Genomic DNA, 23,782 nt, shown 5'->3' with positions numbered 1-23,782 from the left:
CTTCGTGTTCTTCAGGGTGGGGTAATTACATACTTCCCAGGATGCAGCTTCAGGGACAAGTGTGGAGGGAGCTCTGGATGACAGAGGCCCTTTGCAGCCAGCCTAGCCTGCTTGTTGGGGGGCTCCCAGACATAGTGCTGGGTCTGGCTGGTGGACCTCACCCAGACTGTACTCACCTGCTCTATCCTCCACGGATGGGGCAGCTGTGGCCTCAGCAGCCCCAGCCTGGCCTTCCTCCAGGGGACAGCGCTGGTCATCCATGCGACTGCTCTGGAACTTACTCAGCAGGTCAAAGAAACACTCCTCGTCAGAAGACGGGGCCCTGGGAATACCCTGGGTGGGGAGGGAAACATCAATTCAGCCCTCTGTGCCTCAGCCTCCTAGACCTTCGGCAGGACTGCCCACCCTGAACACACATTTCTAAGACCTAGGGTCGCAGAACCCTCCCAGGTGCTGCCATCCCTAACAGAATGCCTCCAAATCTGTCCCATCTCCTGTCTCCACTTCTGTGGCTGCTACCCCGCAGCCAGACTCAGTTACTTCCCTGCCTTGCTGCTACCTTGGCCTGGCCAAGCCCTTTCTAGCCAGCTTCAAGCCTGATCAGAAGCCACCACCTTCAGGAAGCCTCCTGTACTCCATCCCGGAGGGCCCTGTCAGTCATGCAGAGCTCCATTCTGTGCCGAGCCCTGATCCTGTTTCCCTCTAACACCCAGTGAGCAAGCCTCTGTAAGCACGGAGCTGGGATGGCCACCAGGTACGTGATCTCAAGTCAGTCAGGAGGCAATGATGGAAGGATCACCCGTGGAGACCCAGGTCGGGGGTGAAGGTCTTCCCTCTTCCTGGGTTTCTGCCGCACAATGGGTCCTAGACAGCATGAAGCTCAGAAGACACAGCTATGTGGGGGCCGGTGTATGAGGGAAGATGCTAACACCCCTGAATGCTCTGTTTTCTAGGGGAGGGGTCAGGTGGCTGAAGCCTTGTCCAGAAAGGGCCGGGGCTGGGTCTGCATAGGAGGGTGGGTATACAGATGTCTACTGCTGAGAGTTCCTTCCTGAAGAGGAAGGACTTTCTGGAGTGTGTACTAGGTTTTGGAACCCTAGGATGGCAGATCTGAATGTCAGGATCTGTCCTTCAATGTATGGTAGGTGAGTGGGGGTGTAGCCTACAGCCTGGGTCAGGGATGACTGCCCTAAGCCTAGGCAAGTCACAGGGGCTGAGGAGGCTTGCAAACTTCTGAACCCTGAGCATCCTAGAGCAAGCTGTGCCACTCCAGACTCACTTTACACATCCCTGGAGGAATGGCCTTGGCTTTGGCTTACTCTGCAGGCTGGGGCCTCAGACGCCTGGTCTAGAGTCCAGGCCTGGCAAGGGATGAGATGGGCTCCAGAACCGCTTGATGTGAGAAACTGGGACCTGCCTCCAGCCCTCCAAAGTCCACACAAAAAGCAACAAAGTAATGACTGGGAGGGTCTGGCTCTTCTGAGCACAGGAAGATTTCCATCATATGGCCCGGCCCATGCCGGGGATGTCTCTGTGCACAGAGGCACAGGCACAGAGGTTTGACAGCCTACCTAAGGTCACACAGAGGTAAGAATAGAGCTGGGATCCAGATACAAGCAGACCTGGTGAACAACGCCAATTTAGGACTGAGTTCAGGATTCTGATGTTAATAGGAACCCAGCTGTGGGAGCTATGGACAGTCACATGGCAGAGAAGAGAAAGACCCTTCGGTCCCCAGGCTGACCTTGCTGCTTTCAGGACCTTTGTCCTTCTGTGACTTAAATAAGGCTGGCAGCCCGACACCATCAGAGCCAAGAGAAAAGAACACTGACAGCCCTAGCCCCAGCCAGAGGACAGGGAACACTTGGGCTGAGTGGCGCCTGCAAGCCCAGCAGGGACTAGTCTGCACTCCCTGAGGCCAGTGGGGGTTGCACAGGTGTCTCTGGAGGATTGGACACCTGCTCAAAGAAAGCTGCCTGGTGCCTGCAGGGTCCAAGCTTCACCATAGAACGGGTCTGTTTAGACATGCACACACACACACACACCCTCCCACTTCCCTCCTCCCCCTGCCCCCTGCTTCAGACTTCCTGCCTTGACAGAAGCTCTTGAAGGATGTGGATTTGCTCTGAGACCCTTCTTGCCCTCGCTCCCGAGCTGTCAGGACACAGTGCAATCACATCCGGCTGGAGTCTGGGAACTTGGACTTCCTATGCTTCATGACCTGCCCCTCCCTCTCATAGCCCCTCAGGAGCATGAGCCGAGGTCTGAGACCATAGGCCCCTGTGAGGACTGTGAAAAGTCTCCCTGTCTACCATCCACCACCTAAATCTCTCCTTTGCCTCAAGTCCTGGTTCTTTCCCATGGGTTTGAGTTCCTCTTGATGTCTAACTGCAATCTCTTCTATTTTAGTTAAGCCCAGCTCCTAGAGGAGTGTACAGTCCTGGGCTGGCCCACCCCTACCTCGGCTGACTTAAGTCCCTGTATGTCCAAGGACCCACACTCACAGCAGGATCACAGGTTCCCTCCAGTCGCAGCAATCAGGAACTGTGTGGGTGTTAGGCCACGTGTAGCCCAGGCAGGATGCCAAGGTGTCAGGCACAGCTGCTACCACCTGTCCCAAGTGCCAAGTGCCTCCTCACCGTTCCTGGGACTCACGGTCTTCGCCTGATGCTTAAATAGGAGCTAGGGAGAAGGCTGGGCTCTCCCAATACCCGCCCTCGCTGCTGCAGCTCACAAGTGCTTGAATGCGCGCGCATGCACATAGACACACACACACACACACACACCCTCACTCTGTAAACACTGAGCTGGCTTCCCCCAGCTCAACAGAGCACACCCCTTGAGGCCTGTGGGTGGGCATGCTAAAGGCTGTGGGGGTGGACAGCTTATTTGAAAGCCCTTTCCCACCCAACCCCTGGGCCCCTGGGCGTCCTTCCAAAGCTAAAGCTAGGCCCCTAGAGAACCAGTCTCTTCTCTCAGGTTTGCTTCTGAGGCCACCCCAGACTGACTCCCATTCTGACCTGGGTAGCCCTTGACATTGGCAGGGTGGCCTCTTGGCTCTACCACAACCTTCCTCTGAGCTCAGGGATAAGAGACTATGTGTTCCCTTCCTAGCTCCTTGTGATAGGAGTAGAGTGGGCTGGACTGGAATTGGAGGCGGCCGCCCTGGCAGGAAGGGTGGGCTCCAGGCACTAAGAATAACCAAGGCTTATGCAGCACAGGCCACCTGAGACTGTGGCAGTGAGAGGGTGTTACATGCTACTTCCTAGAGCCTCAGGACTTGAGTGTCCTACACAGAGACTCTTAAGCCTAAATACAGACTCTTTCTCTGGATCTCTGGCAGGCCCCACCCTCCACCCACTGGCTACCAGTCTTTTATCTGGCCACTGAGCTACTCAGCCTACTATTTCAGGAAAGCTGAGTGCCTCCAGGAAGTCTGAGCTTCCAGGCTATGCCGTGGGTCCCTGCTGGGCCACACCAACCTCCTACCAGGTCTGCAGTCCATCAGGATGCCCAGGAAGAGTAGGTGGCACCTCCCTGCAAAAACCTTTCAGAACACTGGGCAGATGCTAGCTCTCTGCTGTCCTTTCCGTACTGGGTTAACAGTGTGCACTGCCACCCAGCATGCCCTCCACATGATGCCATTCCCCATGGGTGGAGCATGTGCCCCCTCTTTTCCCTTAGCACCTGCCCTGTGGGCAAACTTGGGGCCTTCCCATCCTTCTCCAGCCATCCCTCACATCCCTCAGCTCAGGGCCACCACTTTGCAACTTAGGAGACTCCCCAGGAGGCTTCTCAGACTCTGAGGCACATTATGGGGTTGCTGGCTGTACCACTTCTTAGGTTTGAGGCCAAGGAACTCCCAAACTGGTATCCCTGCCTGGGTGCCTTGAGTTTGGGCCTGTACCCAGCCACTCTGGAACCTCAAAAGCAACCCCTGAGGTGCGGAGAGTGTACCTGGAGTAAGCTGTGTAGCTCAGCTCCTCAGCCTGGGCAGCCAGGTCTCAAAGGTCCCAGTAAGGCAACGAAGGGGCCTGGGACACAGAGGTTGCCTGAAGACTAGTGACAAAGGTGGAAATCAAGTCCCACAAAGAGACAGAACCTACCTGCAGCAAGGCTGACTTGGGAGTGTCTATGAGGGCTCCCTGAGGTGCACCTAACAGTTATGAGCTCTGTGCCCTCAGAGTACCTGGATGCACAAGGCCAGGTAGAAGGCCCAGCAGTTTACAGCTCTGCCTCCCTTAGTCTCCAGCTCAGCCCTGCCTTGCTTCCAGGCTGGATAGGCAGAGAGGGAAGAAAGGCCTTCGTGGTCATGGTCACAAATGTCCCCTCAACTCAGGAGGCACCTACCGTACGAGGCACCTGTACCCTTACATCAGCACTGTCCAGTGGAGAGTGACTACCCTCCCGGGGTCTCCTCTCAATGGCATCTGGACCTTCCTGGTACTTCCTGCTCCTCATGGGGAGGGGAAGCGAGTCCCTGCCTGGACCCCTCCAGTCCCCTGTGTGGTGGGTCTCTCCATTCTGCTCCTGGAAAGGCAAAGGCAGGTTGGACATGGGCTAGCTCAATTTAAAACCAAAGCCCCCTCTCAGCAGTTGGCCCAGCTGCCCCAACTTCATGCCCCAACACAGAAGGCATTCAGTCTCAGAAGGAATATGAAGTACAGAGGGCACAGAACAAGGCCAGACAGACATTTGAGTGGTGCCAACTTCCTTAAATGCCAGCCTTCCAGTTCTAGGCTACACAGGTGACCACAGGTGTCCCTGACCTTGAACTCATGCTCCAAAGACTGTTTACAACTAGAAGATCAGAGAGTCTAAGACACTGCCTAGGGCCACATAGTGCCCACACCAGTCAGTCTTCCTCCTTTCCCCCGATTTGGGGTTTGCCAAAGCCTACCAACTACTTCAACAACAACAGCTGTTCTCTGCACCCCACCACCACCCCAGACAGCGTCCAGCAGCAGGGAACAAACAGGAACCCAGGACATCTCACTCAGGGAAAGGTTCACACCAGAGAGTAGCATCAGACCACCTCATGGTGGAATGGTGACAAATAGGTTCCTGTGGGGCCCCAGGCTGCTGGGGGAAGAAGATTCATCTCCCAGGGGACAGGACCCAAAGAGTGTGCTGACAGCTCAGCAAATACTGCACACTGGGCTCATTAACCTCGAGTCCACATGTTGACTATGTCTCTGCTGCCATCTGTCCCCAGGTCCCCAGCTCACCCGGTCCAGGGGGAGCCGCAGCAGGTCCCAGGTCTCGGCACTCAGCCTCTGTGTCCGTTTGGGTCTTGCTCCTGGAAGAGATCACAGCCAGTGCTGACCCCGAGCTTTGAGGCCACTAGCCAAACAAGGGACCTGGGAGACCAAGGACTCAGCAGTACTACACCCCAGGGCCAGAGTTCACACATCCCTTCTTGTGAAGGGAAAAATGCAGCCCCCGAGTGTCCACAGAGTCACTGTGGGCACTAGATGAGCCAGGCAAGGAATGAGGGCAGATCTGACCTCGAGAAGGGCACAGTAGAGCTAGCTTTGGTGTTACCCCCTGCCTCCCCCAATGGGATTCTCTGCCAAGCCCTGCCCCGTGCTTCCTATCAACTTAGCTGGCACAGGTCCTTCTGCCTGGAAGGCAGCCAGTGTACTCCTAGGATCCTCTCCATGAAGCACACCTCATCTTCCCATTCTACCTCCTGAACCCACACGAGGCGGGGGTAGGGAGGAACCTCTGGGTCCCCGAGGCTCACTGTGGACCACCAGGGCTGAAGTAGCAGTGCCACAGGTCATGGCTCAGGTCAGTCCTGCTGTAGGGAATTCTGGACACTGAGTAACCTGGGGTGGGGCTCAGCCTGGCAGATGGCTTGAACCAAGCCCTGGGCTCTGACAGGAGACATACTGTCAGCCCCCAAGTCCACAAACACAGGTGGGTGGGAAGGTGCTACTACCTGATCCCAGGACCACCGAGTGCTCAGTGCCACTACCAGTCCCAGGGTCCCTGACCTTCATTTTTAGCTGGCCTGGGAAGCAAGTCTACCCTGGTTCCCAGGTCCCTTCCTAGCACAGCTGGGATGGGAAGGAGACTGGGGAAGTGAGCCTGGCTCGGACAGCTGCTTTGACCACCTGCAGGACCCAAGTCCTGGGAGTCAGCCAGGCCGTCTGTACACAGAGCAGAGCCAGGTCAGCCAAGCCACAAATGGACAATTCAGGATGGAACCAAGCTGTGAAGAGATAATAAGGGGGGACCCTCAGGAAGGGGCATGCTGTCCCCAGCCCTGAGGAGGCATGACAGGAGTGGGGAGTAGAGTGTGCCTGGCAATTGAAGACACAGCCTCTTCCCTGTCCCTGATGCACCAGTTCTCTAAGGAACTGCTGATGTGCCCCCAGCAGGATATCTTTTAACAGCTGCCACCATCCCCACCCCTCATTTGTTCTCCAGTCCCCAGGCAAGTGCTGGATGCCTACTGTGGGAAGCCGCCCCCACATTCGCCGTCACAAGATGGCGCTGACATCCTGTGTTCTAAGTTGGTAAACAAATAATCTGCGCATGAGCCAAGGGTATTTACGACCACTTGTACTCTGTTTTTCCCGTGAACGTCAGCTCGGCCATGGGCTGCAGCCAATCAGGGAGTGATGCGCCCTAGGCAATGGTTGTTCTCTTTAAAATAGAAGGGGTTTCGTTTTTCTCTCTCTCTTGCTTCTTGCTCTCTCTTGCTTCCCTCTCTTGCTTCTTACACTCTGGCCCGATAAAGATATAAGCAATAAAGCTTTGCCGTGGAAGATTCTGGTTGTTGTATTCTTCCTGGCCGGTCGTGAGAACGCGTCTAATAACAATTGGTGCCGAAACCCGGGACGAGAAAATCCGGGACGAGAAAAAACTCCGGACTGGCGCAGGAGGGATACCTCATTCCAGAACCAGAACTGCGAATCAAGGTTATAAGGTTCCCGTAACACAGACTGTTGAGAAGGATTCAACTGCCGAATTCAGAACTCATCAGCTGGGGAACGACGGTGATAAAGGTTCCCGTAAAGCAGACTGTTAAGAAGGATTCAACTGTATGAATTCAGAACTTTTCAGCTGGGGAACGAGGTAAGTCTGATCTTGAACTTTCTAAGGAAATTCAAGACAGTCTATCAGAAGTAAAGTGGAAAATGGCTTTACAAGTTATGTTTGGCCTTAAATTTTTTCTAGTGTTAGAAGCCCTTTTGTTCCTTTTCACATGTTATATAGTGCTTAAGATAGGGCTGAAAATTCTAGAGGAAATTCAGGACAGTCTATCAGAAGTAAAGCGGGGAGAGAGAGTAGGAGCAAGGAGAAACGGTAAGTATACAGGCCTTTCCAAGGGTCTTGAACCCGAGGAAAAGTTAAGGTCAGGTAGGAATACCTGGGGAGAGATTAGAAGGAAGAAAAAGAAAAAAGAAAAGAAAAAAGATCGATTAGCGGAGGTCTCTAGGAGAAGGAGCCTGTGCTCTGAAGAAACAGACTGGGAGAAAAAAGCGGCTCATTATGAAAGAAAAGGATACCAGCCGCCAAGTAAAGTGCTAACTAGTCATTCAAGAAAAAAGCCAAAAGCGGCTGGCGAAGGCCAGTTTGCTAATTGGCCTCAGGGCAATCGGCTACCAGGTGCACTCCCGCCCTATGCGGAGTCCCCGCCCTGCGTAGTGCGTCAGCCCGTAGTGCGTCAGCAATGCGCAGAGAGGCAGTGCGCAGAGAGGCAGTGCGCAGACTCATTCATTCCCCGAGAGGAACAAAAGAAAATAGAACAGGCATTTCCAGTCTTTGAAGGAGCCGAGGGTGGGCGTGTCCACGCTCCGGTAGAATACGTACAGATTAAGGAAATTGCCGAGTCGGTTCGTAAATACGGAACCAATGCTAATTTTACCTTGGTACAGTTAGACAGGCTCGCTGGTATGGCACTAACGCCTGCTGACTGGCAAATGATTGCAAAAGCCGCTCTCCCTAGTATGGCCAAATATGTGGAATGGCGAGCTCTGTGGCAGGAGGCGGCACAGGCGCAGGCCCGAGCAAACGCTGCTGCTTTAACTCCAGAGCAGAGAGAGTGGACTTTTGATTTGTTAACGGGTCAGAGAGCTTATTCTGCTAAACCTGATAAGAGGTATCAATGGAAGGTCTTACCACAGGGGATGTCCAATAGTCCTACAATGTGCCAGCTTTATGTGCAAAAAGCTCTTTTGCCAATGAGGGAACAGTTCCCCTCTTTAATTTTGCTCCTTTACATGGATGACATCCTCCTGTGCCATAAAGACCTTACCATGCTACAAAAGGCATATCCTTTTCTACTTAAAACTTTAAGTCAGTGGGGTTTACAGATAGCCACAGAAAAGGTCCAAATTTCTGATACAGGACAATTCTTGGGCTCTGTGGTGTCCCCAGATAAGATTGTGCCCCAAAAGGTAGAGATAAGAAGAGATCACCTCCATACCTTAAATGATTTTCAAAAGCTGTTGGGAGATATTAATTGGCTCAGACCTTTTTTAAAGATTCCTTCCGCTGAGTTAAGGCCTTTGTTTAGTATTTTAGAAGGAGATCCTCATATCTCCTCCCCTAGGACTCTTACTCTAGCTGCTAACCAGGCCTTACAAAAAGTGGAAAAAGCCTTACAGAATGCACAATTACAACGTATTGAGGATTCGCAGCCTTTCAGTTTGTGTGTCTTTAAGACAGCACAATTGCCAACTGCAGTTTTGTGGCAGAATGGGCCATTGTTGTGGATCCATCCAAACGTATCCCCAGCTAAAATAATAGATTGGTATCCTGATGCAATTGCACAGCTTGCCCTTAAAGGCCTAAAAGCAGCAATCACCCACTTTGGGCAAAGTCCATATCTTTTAATTGTACCTTATACCGCTGCACAGGTTCAAACCTTGGCAGCCGCATCTAATGATTGGGCAGTTTTAGTTACCTCCTTTTCAGGAAAAATAGATAACCATTATCCAAAACATCCAATCTTACAGTTTGCCCAAAATCAATCTGTTGTGTTTCCACAAATAACAGTAAGAAACCCACTTAAAAATGGGATTGTGGTATATACTGATGGATCAAAAACTGGCATAGGTGCCTATGTGGCTAATGGTAAAGTGGTATCCAAACAATATAATGAAAATTCACCTCAAGTGGTAGAATGTTTAGTGGTCTTAGAAGTTTTAAAAACCTTTTTAGAACCCCTTAATATTGTGTCAGATTCCTATTATGTGGTAAATGCAGTAAATCTTTTAGAAGTGGCTGGAGTGATTAAGCCTTCCAGTAGAGTTGCCAATATTTTTCAGCAGATACAATTAGTTTTGTTATCTAGAAGATCTCCTGTTTATATTACTCATGTTAGAGCCCATTCAGGCCTACCTGGCCCCATGGCTCTGGGAAATGATTTGGCAGATAAGGCCACTAAAGTGGTGGCTGCTGCCCTATCATCCCCGGTAGAGGCTGCAAGAAATTTTCATAACAATTTTCATGTGACGGCTGAAACATTACGCAGTCGTTTCTCCTTGACAAGAAAAGAAGCCCGTGACATTGTTACTCAATGTCAAAGCTGCTGTGAGTTCTTGCCAGTTCCTCATGTGGGAATTAACCCACGCGGTATTCGACCTCTACAGGTCTGGCAAATGGATGTTACACATGTTTCTTCCTTTGGAAAACTTCAATATCTCCATGTGTCCATTGACACATGTTCTGGCATCATGTTTGCTTCTCCGTTAACTGGAGAAAAAGCCTCACATGTGATTCAACATTGTCTTGAGGCATGGAGTGCTTGGGGGAAACCCAGACTCCTTAAGACTGATAATGGACCAGCTTATACGTCCCAAAAATTTCAGCAGTTCTGCCGTCAGATGGACGTAACCCACCTGACTGGACTTCCATACAACCCTCAAGGACAGGGTATTGTTGAGCGTGCGCATCGCACCCTCAAAGCCTATCTTATAAAACAGAAGAGGGGAACTTTTGAGGAGACTGTACCCCGAGCACCAAGAGTGTCGGTGTCTTTGGCACTCTTTACACTCAATTTTTTAAATATTGATGCTCATGGCCATACTGCGGCTGAACGTCATTGTTCAGAGCCAGATAGGCCCAATGAGATGGTTAAATGGAAAAATGTCCTTGATAATAAATGGTATGGCCCGGATCCTATCTTGATAAGATCCAGGGGAGCTATCTGTGTTTTCCCACAGAATGAAGACAACCCATTTTGGGTACCAGAAAGACTCACCCGAAAAATCCAGACTGACCAAGGGAATACTAATGTCCCTCGTCTTGGTGATGTCCAGGGCGTCAATAATAAAGAGAGAGCAGCGTTGGGGGATAATGTCGACATTTCCACTCCCAATGACGGTGATGTATAATGCTCAAGTATTCTCCTGCTTTTTTACCACTAACTGGGAACTGGGTTTGGCCTTAATTCAGACAGCCTTGGTTCTGTCTGGACAGGTCCAGATGACTGACACCATTAACACTTTGTCAGCCTCAGTGACTACAGTCATAGATGAACAGGCCTCAGCTAATGTCAAGATACAGAGAGGTCTCATGCTGGTTAATCAACTCATAGATCTTGTCCAGAAACAACTAGATGTATTATGACAAATAACTCAGCAGGGATGTGAACAAAAGTTTCCGGGATTGTGTGTTATTTCCATTCAGTATGTTAAATTTACTAGGGCAGCTAATTTGTCAAAAAGTCTTTTTCAGTATATGTTACAGATCCTTCGAGAATTGAGACTTCAGGTCAACTCCACGCGCTTGGACCTGTCGCTGACCAAAGGATTACCCAATTGGATCTCCTCAGCATTTTCTTTCTTTAAAAAATTGGGTGGGATTAATATTATTTGGAGATACACTTTGCTGTGGATTAGTGTTGCTTCTTTGATTGGTCTGTAAGCTTAAGGCCCAAACTAAGAGAGACAAGGTGGTTATTGCCCAGGCGCTTGCAGGACTAGAACATGGAGCTTCCCCTGATATATCTATGCTTAGGCAATAGGTCGCTGGCCACTCAGCTCTTATATCTCACGAGGCTAGTCTCATTGCACGAGATAGAGTGAGTGTGCTTCAGCAGCCCGAGAGAGTTGCAAGGCTAAGCACTGCAATGGAAAGGCTCTGCGGCATATATGAGCCTATTCTAGGGAGACATGTCATCTTTCATGAAGGTTCAGTGTCCTAGTTCCCTTCCCCCAGGCAAAACGACACGGGAGCAGGTCAGGGTTGCTCTGGGTAAAAGCCTGTGAGCCTAAGAGCTAATCCTGTACATGGCTCCTTTACCTACACACTGGGGATTTGACCTCTATCTCCACTCTCATTAATATGGGTGGCCTATTTGCTCTTATTAAAAGAAAAAGGGGGAACTGTGGGAAGCCGCCCCCACATTCGCCGTCACAAGATGGCGCTGACATCCTGTGTTCTAAGTTGGTAAACAAATAATCTGCGCATGAGCCAAGGGTATTTACGACCACTTGTACTCTGTTTTTCCCGTGAACGTCAGCTCGGCCATGGGCTGCAGCCAATCAGGGAGTGATGCGCCCTAGGCAATGGTTGTTCTCTTTAAAATAGAAGGGGTTTCGTTTTTCTCTCTCTCTTGCTTCTTGCTCTCTCTTGCTTCCCTCTCTTGCTTCTTACACTCTGGCCCGATAAAGATATAAGCAATAAAGCTTTGCCGTGGAAGATTCTGGTTGTTGTATTCTTCCTGGCCGGTCGTGAGAACGCGTCTAATAACAGCCTACTGCTCAGGAGCACACCATACAGGGTATACACACCCAGGGCAAGGCTTGTGGGGCAAGGAAGTGCACTGAGGAAAGACAGCCTAGTGCTGGCAAACACTGGATCGATCCTGGCACTGCCCTACAGGGCTCACCCCCTAGTGAGTGAACACCCCCAGTGGCGGACAGGTACTGGTTACCATCATATCTGCAATGTCCACCATGCTCAGCGGGGAACTGGCTAATACCCTGACTTAACCATTGTTGCCTTACAGGACAAACTGGCCAGCACTGCACTCATGAGTAGCAAATTCAAGGTCAGCCTTGGCTACGTAGTGAGTTTGAAGCTACCTTCTCAAAAAAATCAAAGTTGCGGAGAGGAATGTATTAGTACCAGGCAAGCCCAGGCCTCCTGAAGGGTCCCACAGGCCTTTATAGCCTGATGGCATTAGACCAGCCCTGAGTGAAAGTAATACAGAGCATAAAATACCCAGTGAGACAGGAAAAGCCATCAGAAGGGCATGTCTGACTCCACCCCCGTCCAAGCTGGGACTTTTGAGGGAGACAGACTTGTGTCTGCCCTCAAGTGGTTCAGAAATACAACATCCCATTGGGAAAGGCCACCCAGAGGGATGTAAAGACTGCATCCAGGGACTACAGAGGGACCCGACAGGGAGGACACACCCAGAAGGGCCCTGCCTGCTGTCACTCCTGCCCTCAACACAGGCTCCCCATAGCCAGTCAGTCCCAGATGCAGCTGCAGCAGCCATGGGCCATAGGCCACTTAATGCCCAGCTTAGAAGACAACTCTAAGGAAGAAATAATGAAGACACACAGAGCGTGGGGCCATCTTCCTGGTCTCTGACATGCACTAACAGACCTCCCAGGATGCATCCTCTGGAGAGCAGAGAGGGCCCAAACAGTCTTTCTGAATCACAGCCTACAAGCTGGCTCAGGGAGGGCACCTCCTTGTGCACAGGCAGGGCAGGAGGCCCGCAGAGCCCAGCAAAATGAATCAATCCTCTGTCTAGAGTCAAAAAAGTCAGGTCAGGCCAGTGCAAATGGCCATACCTCCTTGGCTGAGCCACGTCCACTGAGGCCTCAGATCCTGACCCCTCCTTCAGCTTCCTGCCCATCCCGCCTACAGTACAAGGTCTAGAAACTTCTCCAGTATGCCTATCCATCTAAGGTGGACAGTCACTGTCTTGTGGAAGCCCCTGTCCTTTATGTCTGAGGGGAGAGTATCCAAACCCATGGATGATCCTTGTCCCGTCCTCCTTCCAATGCATCCACAATCCATGGTGGTTCTTACTGGTGGTTTTAACTACCTAGATCAAGAACCTGGCCCTGTTCTTCCTGTGTCAGTCCCTCACCTGTCCTTTTAGTCCCTTCTCCATGCTAGAAATGCAGTGAGCCCCTGGTTAGACCTACGGAATCCCCCTCTACTAGGTCTGGAGGTCCACAGGTCCTCCACACGGCCCCAACTGCTACAGACACTTCTGCACAGCAGGCTCAGCACTCAGGCCGTTTGCCTGCCTGTCACCCTCAGCACTACTAGTGGGCCTGCCTCCTGGATGGGACACTGAGGTATGGGAACAATGGTAGACAGGGCCAGGGCTAGAGCCCACAGCCTACACTTCCCCTCAGACAACACAGCAAGCATATCTCTGACCCAGAAGTAAAGAAAGGCCTCTAGGGCACAGGACCTCAGTGAGCTGCCCTAGGCTGATATCGAAATACTGAGCCCAAAGGAAGAGAGGGACTACAGACCATCAAGAGCAGAGGGCTTATACTTTGTCACTGGGAGGGGGGTGTTAGCCCAGGCCCATCAAGTTTGGCAGGGCTAGCCAGGGCTAGCATCCCTTCTCCCTTGCCATGTTCAGCAGAAGGACAAACAGAAACTGCCTGCCTGCTTCCTATACTGCTACACTCTGTGGTCAGCATAGCCACGTTTGCTATATATAAGGATCTCAGACAGCTACACAGCCAGAGAGACTGGGCAGGGGAAGCAGAGGACAGGGTAGTTCCCCACTGACTAGAACAGTGGCTTCTGCTTCGTTGGCTGAGAATATACCACCAAGGGGAGGTAAGGCCTCAGGGAGTCAGGCTCTAGCTTCCTGCACAAGAGCCCCTTGTTTATACCAATCAAATCAGGAAACAAACAAGCAAACAAAAAACAAAAAAACAAAACTGAGCCTTTGTCTTGCCTCAAGCCCAAGGCCACCATCACACCTACATGCTCCAAATACACACCAGCACTCACTGCCCACGCCCTCATGCATGGCTCTCCCCACTGCCCACTCAAACCACTCCCACTCTTTCAAGCCATCAATGAGTGTCTTGTCCTGCAGTCCCCCAGGCCACAGCCACATGTAAATACCGTCCCAGACTGAGTTCAATAACGGAATGCCAACACTCCCCGGCTGTGACTTCCCTCCAGCCCAGGAAGAGTGAATTCCCTCGTCCCAGGAGGCCATCCATCCCCAACCCTTCTGGGTCGTGCCCTTTGGGGTACCCACCTAGTCCTCTGCACCAGAACCACTCCGACTGACTCTGGGTATGCACCCACTTAGCTCCTGGACAGTTTACAGGAGGCAGGCCCAGCCCATCTCACTTGCCTCGGCGCAGTCCAGTTCTCTCCTGGCTTTCTGACCCTGTGCATTCCCGGCTCACCTGAGTAGGAGTCTCCCTCGGGACCACTCAGACTCTCAGAGTGCTGGCCTGCCTTCAGCAACTGCATCCCAGAACTTCGGGGTACCAGAGCCCTCTCTGATGTCCTCCTTGGAGGATAGACTATTCTCCAGTGTCCAGGGCCCAGCCGTTGGCGGCAAGAAGCCCTGTGGGGAGGTGGCTTCTGGGGGCCCCAGCTGGGAAGGGTCTGGCATGCAAGGCAGAGCAGAGGAGCCAATGTGAGGAGGACAGAGCTGCCTTGTCCCTGGCCATTCACTTGTGACTCCCCCCCACCCCCACCCCTGCCTTTTGCTTAGCTTAGAGGAAGAGTCAGGATAAGGAGCTGGCTGCCTCTGTGGGAATCTTTCCAGAAGCCAGCCAGCCCTGCTCAGGGTACATGGGCTGAGGGCTGTTCTAGGAGCTCTGTACAGCGCTATCTACCATGGGAACCTGGCAGCCAGAGGCTCACACTGCGCAACCCTATCCCATCCATTAGTCACTGTAGCTCTTGCCACATGGGGTAGCTGAGGGTCCTAGAAGCCTTTGCTCCTCTCCTCTGTCCCCACCCTTATTTTCCAGGCCAGGTCATACTGAGAAATTCCAGGCTCAAGGAACCAGTGGCTCTCATGGTAGCAAGTATCCCTTCTGAATGGCCTGAGAGGCTGGAGTCAGTGGGTGCTCCTGGAAAAAACATTCATGAGGAGCTGGGGCTCCATTCCTGGCAAACTCAATAGGCAGGGAGCAGCTGGCTCCCTCGTGAGGTTTCGCCTCCCTCTTAAGGCCTTATGGGCCCCAAGAAACCAACTCTGTGGGACACCCTGCATCCACGCAGTCCTCCTTTGTACGTATTAATATATTTGCTCTGTGGGGAATATTCTGTCCTTTTATTCACCACGTGTCTGACCCGCACAGGGACAGTCAGCAGTCTGAATGAGGTCACTCAAGTGCCTTTGCCTGATTAGTACTCTAGGCAGTCCCTGACTGGCTCCCTCCAGGCTCCCAGCGGCCCCGCCCACAGAGTATGACGATGCCGGGTACTCTGGCTGCTGGCTGCTTAGGAAGAAGCCCTTTCTTGTCTTCTTGCCCTGTGGTACCACTAGGATCATGGGAGGGAGGGGCTCTAGGAGACCAAAGAGTCTTGCTCTCTCAGGGACCCACCAGCCCTCTGCCATTGGTGGTCCAGGCTACTACCTATCATTCTGGCAACCTTTCCGTTGCCTTTTGTGGTGGTTTGAACAAGAATGATCCTCATAGAAATGGCTGAATCCCAGAGAGTGGAATTTTCTTATAGCAAAAAAAAAAAATTTTTTTATATTTGCACAGGACTATACAGCAAACAACCATGTGGTTGGATACATGGAGTTCTCACATATTTCAGTCAGTTATCAAAGTAAACTATTTTTTATAGGACTTACAGTTAACTATTTGGGTTGTATGAAAATGCAGTCCTTGTCCTTTACAGAGCTTGCTTCCATCCATGTGCCACTTAACATGAGTGAGGAAAACCCATTTATGAAGTACAATGACAGTTGACCCAATCACTCTGTCAATCAAACCACTCAGGCTAGTTTGTACTAGCAGAGTTTTGTTTCTATTTTTATTTTATTAACTCTATTTTTTTAATACGGATTTTTCAGTGAGGGGCTTTTTCAACCCTGTTGGTTCTATTTTCTTGTTTGTTTGTTTGTTTCATTTTATTTGCTTCATAACTTAAACCAAGTCTCTTCCAGTCTTCTATATTAGTTCCTAATTTTGTGCTGACAGGCATGTTTATAAGAACTGGCGAGGTAATTTATTGGAATGAACTGACTGGCTCCCTGCCCTCCCTTCCTTTTTTGACAGGAATTTTACTACTTCACAAATGGAGAATGATGCTACAAAGTTACCATGGTGAAGCTGACAAATACCACTCAAATGATGATGACATAGAAGTACCTTCCTCCTGCTGCTCTGATCCCATAATTGGTTACTAGATGATGTTTTCTGACATGGATTTCGATTTTGGGTACCTGTTACTTTGGCACTATTCTTTTTTTTTTTTTTTTTTTTTTTTTTTTTGGTTTTTCGAGACAGGGTTTCTCTGTGTAACCCTGGCTGTCCTGGAACTCACTCTGTAGACCAGGCTGGCCTCGAACTCAGAAATCCCCCTGCCTCTGCCTCCCAAGTGCTGGGATTAAGGCATGTGCCACCACTGCCCAGCTCTTTGGCACTATTCTTATTTGCCTCTTATATTTTTGCCAGTATACTATACCTCAACCTTATTTGAAATACACAAGTCTAATTAAAGAATAGTCATAGAAAAATACGTAAAATGATGTTTTATAATTCATCCCCCATGTCCAGTTTGGTTAGTTTGTTATGTAATAGAAGTGAAATATCAGGTTTTTTTTCTCCTGTGCCCCTTTTTATCATTAAAATGAACACAAAATGTGGAAGAAAAAAAAAGAGGCGTGGTCTTGTTGGAGGAGGTGTGGCCTTGTTGGAGGAGGTGTGGCCTTGTTGGAGGAGGTGTGGCACTGAGAGTGAGGTTTCAAAAGCCCATGCCAAGCCCTTTCCCCCGCCTCCTTCCTGTAACTTTTGGATCAGATGTGCACTCTTAGGTGCTTTCCCAGTACCATGCCTGCTTGCCTGTCACCACACTCCCCACCGTAATGATTACAGGCCAAACCACTGAAACTGTTACTAAGCTCCCAATTAAATGCTTTTTTCGTAAGAGTTGCCTTGGTCATGGTGTCTCTTCACAGCAATAGAACAATAACTAAAATACCCCTGATCCCTGGTATGCCCCAGTGGAGTCCATCTGTGCCCCAGAACTCTGGACACCCTGGCTCTCCTCACATCACACTGCAATGCAGTTCTGTGTCCGCCTGACTCTCTACTCCCACTATGAGCCTTCCTGGGCAGTGAGTGGTGTGGTCTCTCCTGGACCCAAATCAAGGACGAGTAGGTGCCCAGATCGGGTATAGCCTCTTCTCTTACTCAGTAGCTGTTAATGGCTTCCTTTCTGGGAGACCTACTCTGTGTCCTGAACTGTCTCCCCCACCCCCGAGTTTCTCTTGCTACATCCCTGTTCAGAGCTGCCCTGACTACTGTACCTCATGCTGAGACTAGAGACATGAGGAAGCACATTTCAGCCCCCGAACCACTGCTCACCTTGTGCCTCATAGCCAGCCAGATCTGGCTTCTCCGCTGCTGCTGGGCTAGTCAGCCGGCCCAGGGCCAGCTGCAGGTGGGCAATATTCATGCGGGCTGTCAGTTCTCCGTTTCGGTCTCCAATCTGAAGCAAGCAGGGGTGGGGAGACAGGCGGCAGGTCAGACTTGGGACTGTGATCTCTGAGTGTTAGTGACAGGGCTCTTGCACACCATCCTTGGCCTGCTGGACAGCCTGGGCTGACCTCAGACCCTTGGCTTTCTGAGCGAGCCAGTCCTTCTCTACCAGAACTTGACTCTGAGTGTATTCCTAGGTGTTCTGGACAGCCTCTAGTCCATCCCAGAATGCTTAGGGTCTTGGGAAACCTCCTGTGAGTGGTCAGCTTGGCCTTCTCGTGGAGTGAGCCTGTCTCAACCATAGGGAACTGTCTTCTCCTAGGGCCCACAAGCCTCAGGTTCCAATACTGAGGCTCCATCAGGGGATCCTCTTGAGTACAAACCCAACATGAAGAACACAGGGAACCATGAAGCTCAGAAGTTTTTGGAGACCTCTGTTTGCACTCATGGGGAAGTGAGGCTAACACCATGCGAAGGAGTCTTCAGACAGAGTCTCCTCTGCTCTGGACCATCCTGTTCTTGTGAGAAGTTCCTTTTGATGCTGTAGGGGCTTGAGATCCACCCTTAGTTAGGAGGACTAGGTTTCTCTCGGATGTCCCTGCACTGTCCGCAGTAGGAGGGGACTGAACATAGAGAAGGGACCACTCAGCTTCCTAGAGAGGTATCACAGGGTATTCCTGGGCAATAGAACCTGTCTCCCTGGTCCACCTCCAAGAGGTTACTCCCAGCATCCCCGATACCTTACACGGCCCAGTTCCCTAGGGATTGGAGAATGGAATCCACACAGGGGACACCAGCATTCTAAGTGGAAAACAGATCCTTGCTCCCCCCATTGACCCACTGGCCCTGGTACACACAAGTGGGAACTGTCCTCTTAGGGATCCAGTGTTCAGAAAGGGTGGTTGGGAACAAGCACACGAAAGGAGACAATGTGCTGCCGAGGCACCAGTAGAGACCTAGGGGAGTAGGCCCGGCTCACCTCCTGGGAGATCTGCAGATGTTTCTTGGCAAAGGTCAAGGCCTGTGCAGGGCTCCCCATGGACACATAGGCGTTCCCCAGGCTCCAGCATGCTCGGCCCTCTCCCACCCTGTGGAAAGTTAGACAATCACACCTGCCTCCCAGGTCTGCCTACTGCCCCAAGTCCCCGATCCTCCCACAACCCTGGTACACAATGTACCATCAGCACAGGGTTTCCTCAGCCAAAGGAGCTCGTTGGCCCTGGCCACAGTGCTCACTGGTCCACCCCCTTGAGGGAGATAAACCTAAGCGTGTTACCAGCTTACCCTGGGGCCAGTTGGGCCTGCAGAGCCCAGCACTTGTATACTGTTGCGCAAGGCCTGGTTCGCCCCCTAGTGGCCAGCAAGTGCCTCCCTGTAGCCTGCTCCATGCTCCCTTACCCAGGTCCAAAGTGAACCATGCATTCAGGGATAGTTCGCTGTTTCTGTCGCTATTCCCACTATCTCTACCTAGTTCCAGGACACTTCCATTATCTGTCCCTCCCACAGAAGCCCTGGGGACAGGGCAGCTCTTCGAGGATACCTCCTGTTATAGCTGCCCCCAGGTCTGTGGCTCTGAAACCCTGCTACATCCAGATCTGCACAGAAGGCTATTCCAGAGCTGGGAAGTCACGGGCCCCTACAAGCCTTGGACCTACCTATTTGCTTACACTGTTTCCCACTGAGGGATTGGCTGAGGGCCTATGTGGGAGGTCGCTCCCAGCATGCATGCTGTGGCCCGCAGGGGAGCGTGCACTCAAACCCAGGCTGTCACTGTAAGCCAGGCCCAGCCAAGACCTTGTTTTCACAAACCTATCAGCCAGCTCCTGGGCAATGACTAGGTGCCGCAGGTGGTACTCAGCAGCACGCTCGTAGTCCTGTAGCAGTGTGTAGGTGTTGCCCAGGCTGTAGCAAGCCTGAGCCTCCACTGCCTGGTCCCGGAGCTGCCGAGACAGCTGCAGCGTCTTCCTGTGCAGAATGGGAGAGTCAGTCCCTGAGGGGAGTGGCAATGTCTCTTCTACATCAGGAATGTTCATCTTGAAATGGCCACTGCACTCAACTCACAGCACCAGATGCGTGTGGGTGCATGGGTTCCCGTTGGCTAAGGAGTTAGCTAATTGTGACACTGGCTAATATCACTAACAGCTCTGAGCAGATGATATTTACAGGGATTCAGTGTCTGTATCTCAGAACTGAGATGAGCATGAAGTACCTGCTCCATCTAGTGGCCACCCCTCTACCCAGGAAGCAGCTGACTAAGAACTGTGACACAGGTCAGGGACACCCAGGAGCTTCATGCATCAGCCTTTTTGGCTCCTGGGACTGCACCATGGGAGTGGCATCTCTGTAGCATGGTGCTCAGTATACCCCAGGACTGTCTTCCCTGCTCACTTGTAATGTTCAGCAGCCACATCAAAGCGCCCCAAGAAGATGTGAGCATTGCCCAGGTTGCTGTAGGCCCTCCGCTCAGCTGCCTTGTCCCCAAACTCCTTGGCGATGGCCAGGCGCTGCAGATAGATCCAAACCCCGAGGTCATCACATAGCCCTGCAACCCCTAGGAACACAGTCAGGGAGGGATGCCTCTCCACCCAAGGTGCTAGCTTAATGTCTAAGTGTCCAGGGGAGTAGACTAGGACCACAGGACGAAATACAACAGGAGCAAGGGGCTCAGTGATGTTCCAGCCCCATGCCGTTGAGGACTGTGAGGGGAACCTGAAGCCTTCCTACTGCAGCATCCCCGCCCCGGTACCCAGGCCCAGCTCACTCACCTCTTTGTGGAAGGTTGTGGCCTCCGTGAAGTTTCCCAGTAGGTAGTGGGTGTTACCCAGGTTGCCATAGGCCCTGCCCTGGGCCGCCCGGTCGCCTAGTTCCTTCACCAAAGACAGGTTCCTCCTAGGGGGCCAAATCTTTGAGAGCTATGTCCTTCCTAGCACCAGGAAGTGGCTACATAGCTTCCTCCTGAAGCTGGACAGTACTGAGTGGCTCTCCCAGGAGCATGTGGAGGGAATGGGATCCTTGCCTCAAATGACACTGGAGCCTTGGGGCTGGAAGATTGGTCAAAGCCTACCATGCATAAGAGGTGTGTGTGAGGAGAAGTGCCCACAGAGCAGTAGGGCTATCTATATGTGAGGGTGTTTTGTGTCTGGGAATCCTGCCCAGCCCCTTACCAGGCACACACTGGCTCAAGAAGTATTTATGGAACGCAGGGGCATTCAGATAAGCCTAGCCCCATCAGCCCTCACCCTGTGGTGCCAGCCCACCACACTCACTCACTCATAAAACTCAGAGGCCCTGTGCAGTGTCTCGCGGACATCAGGTGGCAGGTGCCCGGGGTCCTGTGCAGCATTCCAGGAAAGCTGTTTGCCCTTGGCGTGGTACACATTTCCAATGTTGTAGAGTGCTCTCGCCTCCCCAACCTGTGGGCAGCAGTGAGGTAGAGGCTCGACAGCCCCCCGGGAACTCACACCAAGGTGTGATTGCAGGAGCTGTGTTCTAGTCCCATGGCCTGCTGAGTCCCGAGGAAGGGCAGATCCAGTTCTACCCTCTCCCTCTCTCTCCTCTGCCAGCTGGGTGGCAGAGGTGGCTGGGCCTAATAACGTTTGAGGGTAAGAGCCCCAGCAGGGATGGAAAGGGTAGAGGACCCAAGGGTCCGACCACTTACCTTGTCCCCCTGCTCCTGGGCAATGTCCAAGTGTCGTTGGCAGCAGACGATTGCCTCATCGAATCGGCCTAGGACCTTGAGTGTGTTGCCCAGGTTCCCACTAGCCTTGGCCTCCCCCATGCGGTCACCAATGGTCCTGGAGGGCAGGAAGGAGTGAGGAGTCAGTTGGGTCTAGTTGGGCCCTGAGATGAGCAAGAAGCCTCAGAGGGGAAAGACAGACAGTGAAAAGTTAGCTCTACACATGCATTGGTGATCCAGCAGCTGCGTCAGGTCCGTACTGCGTGCTGAGGACAGAGAAGTGGGGAGGATTGCTGGTGGGGGGTCGCCAGCATGCCAGAGCTGGGGGAATTCTGCGCCCTGTCTATGCAGTCAGGATGGCTCTGAGGCATCTGTAGAAGCTGGGTTAAATGTGGAGTGAGAGGGAGGCCCTGCAGGAAACAGTAGGAACCAAGAGTCAAAGGCTAGACAGGACTGGAGGCATCAAGATAGAACCTAGGAAACGGTGGGAAATGTGCAGAAGGGAGACCATAAACCTCCAAGGGGTCAGAGTTCACAGGGAGAACAGAGGGTTCCCCTGGAGTAAGACCATACCCTACAGAGAAGATGACAAGAGTAACTGGAACCCAAGACCACAGAAAAGGAATAGCTATGGGTGGTAGAGATACAATCTCAGGAAGAAAGAGTCACACCAAGCCAGAGATAACTCAGAGATAGACACATGTTCATACACACACACAGGCACACACACATATACGCAGGCAAACATACACATACACTTGCATACATATACACATGCAGACAGCACACACATATCCATGCACATACATATATTTTAACTTGAATGCTGACCTCTAAGGGATTCACAGATTCCCCGTCCTAGGTCAGGCCCTCCTGTTGGGCTCTCCAGGCACAGATACACCTGTTGCATCCAACCTCCCCCAAGGGCAGGGGACTCCACACACAGGGGACCAGGACAATGCCATCAGGCCACAATCCACCAGTACTTACCGTGCCAGCAGCAAGTCATGTTTGTGGAACTGCAGGGCCCGGGCATACTCCTTCAGGTAGAAGTAGGCATTGCCCAGCTGGCTGTAGATGGCACTCAGTGTCTTCAGGTCCTCAGTGCCCACCTGCACAGCAGCCTCGAAGAAAGCCACACCTGCCTTGAAGTCCCCCGCCTTGCACAGCCGCTCCCCTTCCAGGGCCAGCTCTAGACAGGAGGCCTCCATCCTAGGCAGAGAAGGAATACCATGGTCCACCCCTTGGCACACTCTATGGTTGCAATGAGACGATGTCCCTCAGCAGCTGTGCCCCGTCACAGCTTTGTTCACAGATATGGCAGCTGGGAGTTCATGCTCAGAGCAGATCCTGGACCCAACAGTGCCCCAGCGGTGTAGCTTGCCTTCTTGGTTCCTATCTTTTGTTCTTATTGTTTCTGAACAGGGTTTCTCTGTGTAGCCCTGGCTGTCCTGGAACTCACTCTGTAGACCAGGCTGGCCTCGAACTCAGAGGTTCACCTGCCTCTGCTTTCCAAGTACTGGGATTAAAGGCGTGAGCCACCACTGTCCAGCAATCCCTGCCTTAATATCTAGCCCTTACCACCATGTGCCAAGAACAGCCTGGGTCTGAAGGTTTCATATGTAGGATTACAAGCTCTTTGGGCTGTGTTGACAAGTAGAAATATCCTGTGGGAAGCTGTGCCAGAGAAGTTCCCTCAGACCTGAACAGTGCCACCCCCATCCCCAAAGTCCCCACCCTAGGCTGCTCCTGCACCCGTGGCCTGGGGATTTGAGGACCCAAGTGTTTGCTCCAGCTTCAGAGCAAGCTGTCTTTTTTCTCTTCCCTGTTTGAGTCAGGGTCTCTAGGTTGCCGGCCCAAGCAATTCTCTTGCCTTGGCCTTCCCAGAAACTAGAATAACAGACATATTGCATTGGGCCCAGCTCAGAACTGAATATTTTTAAAGTCAGCATCAAGTGCCTAGTTATTCAAGATGCTGGCCCAGCCTCTGTGGTATGAGGATCAGCCAACTCTCCAGAGTGATTCAGGGAAGGGGTAAAAATCAAGAACGGAGATGCTAAGCATTTTAACCGAAGGTTCTTTGACACAAACTGCAAAGCCACATCCTCTGTATTCTGTTATCAATGGAGCATGTTGAACTTTCCCAAGATAAAAGTACCACATGAATAGATGGTGGAGTCAACAGACCCCTGAGAAGCTGGCCCAAGTGTCTGCATCCCTGGGTGCAGAGCATTGTGCTGGGGAAGTCCCACCCTCCCTGTGCCCAGGTGCCCACACAGCCAACACCCTCAGAACCAGGCCATGGCGTCCAATCCCCTTGGAATCCCCAAGCCCAAAGCACCTACAACTTCTTTTCTGCCACTCAAAAGGTCCCTGATTTTCCAGAAGCCAACCTCCGGCTGCCCCACCTTTCTCTTCTGATGCCATCAGATCAGGTGCCAAGAAGCAGAGATGTCTGCCTTCAATTTGCCCA

General features: G+C 51.9%; 1 protein-coding gene across 8 annotated transcripts in view; it reads right to left on the bottom strand.

The window, feature by feature from the left end:
* Gpsm1 (G-protein signalling modulator 1 (AGS3-like, C. elegans)) overlaps positions 1-23,782 on the bottom strand; it is a 33,627-nt gene that overhangs the window by 3,303 nt on the left and 6,542 nt on the right. For 3 of the 8 annotated variants that reach the window (NM_001355574.1, NM_153410.5, NM_001199147.1), the window contains exons 2-12: positions 22,300-22,521; positions 21,292-21,427; positions 20,904-21,046; positions 20,399-20,522; positions 20,022-20,137; positions 19,443-19,598; positions 18,613-18,721; positions 17,520-17,643; positions 5,229-5,299; positions 4,351-4,530; positions 177-333 (exon numbers count right to left, since the gene is read on the bottom strand). In NM_001355574.1, coding sequence (NP_001342503.1) covers positions 177-333; positions 4,351-4,530; positions 5,229-5,299; positions 17,520-17,643; positions 18,613-18,721; positions 19,443-19,598; positions 20,022-20,137; positions 20,399-20,522; positions 20,904-21,046; positions 21,292-21,427; positions 22,300-22,520 — 1,537 coding nt within the window. In that variant the 5' untranslated portion in view covers position 22,521. Of the gene's footprint in view, positions 1-176; positions 334-2,504; positions 4,531-5,228; positions 5,300-17,519; positions 17,644-18,612; positions 18,722-19,442; positions 19,599-20,021; positions 20,138-20,398; positions 20,523-20,899; positions 21,047-21,291; positions 21,428-22,299; positions 22,522-23,782 lie in introns of those variants that run through there. The other 5 variants (NM_001355576.1, NM_001199146.1, XR_003953699.1 and 2 more) reach the window with 4 other exon arrangements.

Source organism: Mus musculus, chromosome 2 (genome assembly GCF_000001635.26).
Source record: "Mus musculus strain C57BL/6J chromosome 2, GRCm38.p6 C57BL/6J".
NCBI classification, from domain to species: Eukaryota; Metazoa; Chordata; class Mammalia; order Rodentia; family Muridae; genus Mus; species Mus musculus.
The sequence above is the reverse complement of the archived record's forward strand: the minus strand, read 5'-3'. Positions and strand labels throughout refer to the sequence as shown.